Source organism: Hermetia illucens, chromosome 2 (genome assembly GCF_905115235.1).
Source record: "Hermetia illucens chromosome 2, iHerIll2.2.curated.20191125, whole genome shotgun sequence".
Classification (NCBI taxonomy): domain Eukaryota; kingdom Metazoa; phylum Arthropoda; class Insecta; order Diptera; family Stratiomyidae; genus Hermetia; species Hermetia illucens.
In genome coordinates, this window is record NC_051850.1 from 80,241,210 (window position 1) to 80,247,593 (window position 6,384).

At 43.1% G+C, this 6,384-nt stretch overlaps 1 protein-coding gene across 1 annotated transcript; it reads left to right on the forward strand.

Moving 5' to 3' along the window:
• The first annotated feature begins 2,414 nt into the window (after positions 1 to 2,414).
• On the forward strand, positions 2,415 to 4,510 carry LOC119649337 (cytochrome b-c1 complex subunit 2, mitochondrial). Its single transcript, XM_038051443.1, has 6 exons — positions 2,415 to 2,576; positions 2,717 to 2,853; positions 2,910 to 3,216; positions 3,515 to 4,048; positions 4,100 to 4,321; positions 4,381 to 4,510. The coding sequence occupies exons 1-6, from the start codon at positions 2,532 to 2,534 to the stop codon at positions 4,459 to 4,461; spliced, it is 1,326 nt and encodes a 441-aa protein (XP_037907371.1). The 5' UTR covers positions 2,415 to 2,531; the 3' UTR covers positions 4,462 to 4,510.
• The last annotated feature ends 1,874 nt before the right edge of the window (positions 4,511 to 6,384 follow it).

A 6,384-nucleotide genomic window follows, 5' to 3' on the forward strand; every position in this document is an offset into this window, starting at 1 on the left:
GGAAGGGGGGTACTTGATTTAAAAACGTTGCACTACAATCAAGTGCATTCTCTTCGTGAGTTTTTCTATGAGAAACAATCCTCTAGCCAAATACATCAGGCTACCGTCATGGCAGATAATAAATTATCTCCTTTGAACTTGAGAAGCAGAGAATGGGATCCCATGTCGAATGTTACTTCAGTCCAACAGAAGATCGACATGTGGAAAGAGAAACCCATTCACGGAGGTCATATCAAAAATTTGTTGTTGTCAGGCATTGACATCGAAGCCTCCAACAAATGGTTGACAAATGGTGTACTTTTCTATGAGACCGAAGCATTCCTAACTTCAATTCAGGATGCTTCGCTCCCAACAAAAAATTATAAACGGTACATTCTTCACGACTCCTCAATCACCAACTCCAGTTGTAGGTTATGCAACTGTGAAGAGGAGACCATCCAGCACATAACATCTGCGTGCAGGATGTTGAGCGGTACCGAGTACACCAATCGTCATAACTCCGTCTGCAAGATTCTCCATCAAAACCTTGCGTTGAAGTATAACTTAGTGGCAACCTACCATCCTTACTATAAGTATACTCCGCAGAGAATCTTGGAAAATGATCGGGTCAAACTACTGTGGGATCACACTATTGCCACCGACCACAGTGTTAATCATAACAGACCCGATCTAGTTCTGCTTCTGAAGGAAGAACGAGCGTGCTTTATAATCGATGTAGCCGTACCGTTGGACCGGAACACTGTTGAAAAACAGCACGAAAAAATCCGGAACTACGGCCCCTTGGCAGACCATATGAAGCAGACCTGGAGACTACAAAAGATCGAAGTAGTCCCAGTAGTAATTTCAGCGACGGGATTAGTCCCGCAGAACTTACATAAAGCGCTGAAAACGCTCGATCTTAGGGCTGGACTATACATGGAGATGCAAAAAGCGGTTATCCTTGCAACCTGTGCTATAGTCCGAAGAGTCCTGTCCGGTAACAATCTGACCTAATGGGTTTCAGTCTTGATCCGCACTGTCTTCAATATAAGATCCATGTCTCTGTAGTGTAGGACCTCCGCGTCATTGCTTCAAGTGTTTGAGACAATCGCACACACTTTGCGTTGAAACGCATCATCGCTGTGATGCGAGCCTTTGGATGTTGCATTCAGCCCATCCTCGGCCCGGGTGGGCGGGAAGAGGGTCCGTGGGCTTTTTGAAGTATATATATTTATATATATATATACACCTGAGAGCGCAAGCATGACTAAAAAGGTATGTAACGCAAACCTACAGAAATATCCGGCGCAAGAAGACAGGAGGTGTCAATTGTCAAAAAAAGCAGGACAAAAAATCAATCATCGATTTTGAAACCGAGTCAGGATCGCAATGCGTTCTGCGCAAATGTTATTGTATTGTGTATTGTGTTTCTATAGCACTTCTGTGTGTACGAATCCATGTAACGAAACTGTCAGCTATAAACAGTCAGCACATACATGCAAAAACATAATACGAAATTGAAAAGATGTCATTGCAATATTATTTGGTTGGTCGACTACTAGGATTGGTTTTGGCACCAAGCAAGAAAATTTCTACAATGCAGGTAAACATGATAGGACACCCCATGTTTTCCAAGAAATCTTAAAATAATAAAACAATTCCAAGGAGGTGTGTATGCATCCTAGATAACGGTGCCGAATTACATTCTCCTGAGTAACTAACTGGGGGATTCCCTGAAAACATATCGAGTGATTGAAGAAATTCGAATTTCAGATAGGTAAAAAAGATAAGAGCCCAAGGGAAAACATGTATATATAAATATAAGGTGTCTTATCTTTTTTACCTACATGAAATCAGACTTTCTTTAATTACTGGATGTGTTATACAGGCAAACCCCGGCCCACCGAACGCTATATATTTTGTCCGGAAAAATATAAGGCTTGGCTATGCACTTTCACCTCCTGTGTACAGCCTTCTTGTTCCGGCGAAACTGGTGGCATGATGTAAGCCGCGTCCTGTATGGCACTTGCGAGCGGAGTGCACGACGACGAACACAGTGAAAGTCGTTCGCTTTGGCTTATGAGCGTTTAGCTGTCAAAACAGAATTTTGAGAGGGTGATTAATAGGAAATACTTTATGTAGTTTTTGTAGTACGATTTAATAGAATATTCTCTTTGTTCCTCAGTTGATTTGACATTACGTTGTAATGTTTTTAAGTCACAATGCGAAGGCGATAAAAAACAGACATAAAGCTCGCGGTTAGACACAAAGCTCGAACGGTACGCTTTACGAGGCTCGGGAGCGTTCAGAACAAGACATGTGCCCTTCAGATGCAACAGTCGATTTGACATCTACATAAAATATTTTTAAGGAACTGACTACTCATCCCCCTTACATAAGCCGCATATGTCATATATTGTAGCTAAGCCTTAAAAGCTGACACACTAAATTTAAATTCTCATAGTTGGCACGCCTTGTTGTTGCTCCTTCGAACGAGTTGACCCATCTGCTTTGCGGAAAAAATCGGGAATAATTGTAAGAACTAGATTAGAATGGCGTGCAATGCAAGCAAGGCTCCGTTTTTACGGCTAGTCTCAGTAAGTAAAGTTAACATGTTTTGCCTTCATAAATTGTTCGTGTGGTACCAATACGTTGGTTGGTGTGTTACGTAAATGGTTATTGGGTTTAAGTAGTTGACAGAAGATGTTGCGAATTCAATATTTTTTTTCGATTTCAGACCCGAGGCTATGCGGCGCAAGCAGCAGCAAAGGTCGGTGCGAAGGGTGATGTCCAAATTAGCACCCTCCCTAATAAGCTTGTGGTTGCAACCGCTGAGAGCTCCCTTCCTGTGTCGCGGGTCTCAGTTCTTTTCAGGTGCGCTTTATTGTTGATCACTCCTTTCGAGTTGTAGACATATAAATATATTTCAGAGCCGGATCACGCAACGAATCTTATGAGAGTTTGGGAGCCTCGCACATGATGCGAATCGTCGCTGGACTTAGTACGAAAAAATCAAGCAGTTTCGCCGTTTGTCGAAACATCCAACAAATTGGTGGTTCATTGTCAGTCAGTGGCGACCGAGAAGCCATCATATATACTGTAGAAACTACGAGCGATAAGCTAGAAACTGGATTACGTTTCCTGCAAGATGTGGCTACTCAACCTGCGTTTAAGCCATGGGAGCTTAATGACAGTGTTCCCCGACTAAAGGTTGATTTAGCAAGCGTATCGGACCAGGTAAGTGCAATTTCACGAAGAAACCGAAAATCTAAGTGCGATGTTCTTGTGAAGCATCAAATCTGCTTTGCATGAGTGCTTTCCACCCCTGCTTTGCATGAGTGCTTTCCACCCTTTGAAATGTTTCTAGCGCTAAGTGTGAAATACGTTAATAGCCCTCTTCGGTTCAGACCCCTGTCAAGTAAAATTGGTTCTCAGTGGAACACAAGTCAGCCAATTAATTCTAGCTCTTTCATAGCACCTAGAATTTTTTATCTATCTGGTGTAGAATTTCAAATTTATATTTGGGTTTATGTAGGTTCTTGCCGTCGAACTTCTGCACAAAGCTGCTTACCGAACAGGCTTAGGCAACTCTGTCTTTTGCCCGAAATACCAAGTCGGCAAATTGTCTGCTGAAACATTGCAGCATTTCTATAATGCCAATTACACATCGAACCGCTGCGCTGTTGTCGGAGTCGGAGTGGACCATCGCCTTCTATCAGGCTTTGCTCAGGACTTCGCAATCGAATCAGGTGAAGGAAAAACTGCAGCAGCTAAATATTACGGTGGCGAGCTTCGAAAAGACAAAGCTGGAGGTAGCGCCCATGTCGCTATTGGTGGGAGCGGAGCGTCATTATCCAATGCAAAAGAAACTGCTACGTTCGCAGTGTTACAGCAAGCTGCTGGAGTAGGCCGCAGCTGCACGTATGGAAATATAAATGGAGCTGTTGGGAAAGCTGTAAACAATGCCGTTGGCGGAACACCATTCGAGCTTACCACCGTCAATGCTGCTTATACCGATGCTGGAGTGTTTGGAGTCCTGATCTCGGTCGACGCGCGACAGGCTGGAAAGGTAAGAATTGAATTCACCTCTGAGGCAAATTATTCCTGATCAATTTTTCAGGCTGTGGAAGCTGTTGCCAAGACTCTAAAATCCGGAAGTATAACAACGGACGATGTTGCTCGCGGAAAAGCCTTGCTGAAAGCTGCCATTTTATGCAATAACGGTACGGACGGGGGTCGTCTTAGCGATATAGGCTTGCAAGCTCTTTTAACGGGAAATGTTAAAAGTTCAGAAGAATTGGTAGCTGCTGTCGATGCCGTCAGCCACGCTGACGTTTGTGCTGTAATATCATAACAATACTCCTAACAATTCGGTTTCATCTTACGATTTCCATTTTGCAGGCTTTGAAGAAGGCAGCTTCGAATCTATCGATGGGAGCAGTCGGCAATCTGGCAAGCGTTCCATATCTATCGGATCTGTAAACTTTTCCCAATTTAAGTTAATATAATAAAGATTTAATCTTAGAAATCCCTGTTATTGTGATTTTATTGAAATCTCTCTTTAACTTCCTCCATTCAGTAGGAGTCGGCTCATTTAGATCGGATCCAGCATTTTTTCGGTCATAGACTTGGTGCCGGTGGAATCGATATGCTCTGAAATCACCATTTAGACCATAAAACTAAAAGTTCGGTCGACCTTTGGGTCATTTACCATCGATTTTGATGTTCGGTCGGTCAGGAAGTAAGTTCTCGGCTTCGCACAACACCTTTGTATTCATTGCCTTCGATGGCCGACTAGCACTCGGAACCATAAAGGGCAACAGGGGGGACGCAACTACACTCGCCTTTTGATTTGGAATTGATGCCTCAATGAGAGAAGGTACCAGTTTGGAACGCCATTTCATTCTCGCTGCGATGATGCGTGTAGTATTTTTATAGTGCAATTCACCATTGGCTAAGCGCGTCGATCCGAGGTACTTAAGCCGCTCAGCTTTTGGTAAGTCACGCACATTGAGAAGACCTATTAGTATCGGTCGTCAAAAGCTCTGTTTTATCCAAATTCATTCGTAGACCGTGCGATCACTTCACTTTTGGACAAATCACTCGAGAACGGCATAGCATCGCCCTGTTTAGGTAACTCTGTCGGGGACTGGTTATGCTTTCTTGGGGGGTAGAGATATCCTCCTCAATATCGACTGAAGATCCGGCTGGGCCAGAGCGTTGGATCCCAGCTTTTCATTTTCCAGAACTCACTTGTAACGTGGTTAGACCTTGTTGCTTTGTCCGGTTTCATTCGTCTACTTATCACCTGCGGCGCTGACAGGTGAAACTGTTCCAAATATCAGTAGGATTTGTGGAAGTGGGGGATGAGCAAATTCGAGTTCACTATCAGCGGCGGTGAAAATGGTGGCGTCTTTTAAGAATACAGTCGATTTGCGTTCTACTGCTCCACAAAAAATGCAGGAAGATGATATAACCCTTTAATAAACTAAGTACAAAGTCATGAGTGTCCGCAATATCATTGAGACCCTCACCACCCTATTTTCGTGTACCGAAGATTTTACTTTTACGGCACCGAATGCGTATGAATAAATACATAAATATGATAAGAGCAACATACTGAGGCATAAAAGTTGCTTAAATGTATTTATTTTTTTTTTGACAATTGCGGAGTTCTAAGTCCGCATCAACTTGATGCCGGACCGGACCAAATGGAGAGCAACTTACTCCCTCTTTTTTTGGTCCACGGACTCCTCGTCGCAACTCTCAAAAAATATTTTCAGCTCTGGCCAAGCTCTGGTCAATAGGGCGGATTTACGCTCAATATAATTCGTAGTAATGTTGTATTCTGCGAACTATATAAAAAGGCATTTAACATCTGCTAGCCAGTTCGGTCACTCTGCTCCCAGGGCAGAGGTGAGGCAGCGTCTGACGATTTGCCTCTGCCCTGCTGAGAAACCATAGCCGTCATCGCCTAATATGCTTAAATGTGATGGTGGGGCTGCCATTGGGTTTTGTCTATATATAATAAATTTATATTCGCGATGCACGAATTTGAATAATATTTCGGGTGTTATACTCCTGAAAATAACAAAAATTGATGTGATTGTTTGACCCTTTTGTAACTATGACTTCAAACTTAGAAATCTGTAACATATGAGAGCTAGAAAAAAGCAGCGAAGTGACCAATTAAACGCAAAAAGAGGCGTGACGGATGAAATGAAAACACAACTTCAACTACCGCAACAGCAGATTGCCCAGAGAGTTGAGGAAATTGAGCGCCTGGGCTCTGCACTACAGCAATTAACTGCCCAATACGCAACAGTGCAAAATAGAAAATAAAATCCTGAAAGAAATCCATTTCGTGAGCAATTGAACGGGCACTAGTGATGTGACCCTGAGTGG

Coding starts and splice junctions, on each gene's coding strand:
- LOC119649337 (XM_038051443.1), top strand. CDS start 2,532: ATGGCGTGCAATGCAAGCAAGGCTCCGTTTTTACGGCTAGTCTCA. Junction 2,577..2,716: donor CGTTTTTACGGCTAGTCTCA/GTAAGTAAAGTT, acceptor TTTCGATTTCAG/ACCCGAGGCTATGCGGCGCA. Junction 2,854..2,909: donor CGGGTCTCAGTTCTTTTCAG/GTGCGCTTTATT, acceptor AATATATTTCAG/AGCCGGATCACGCAACGAAT.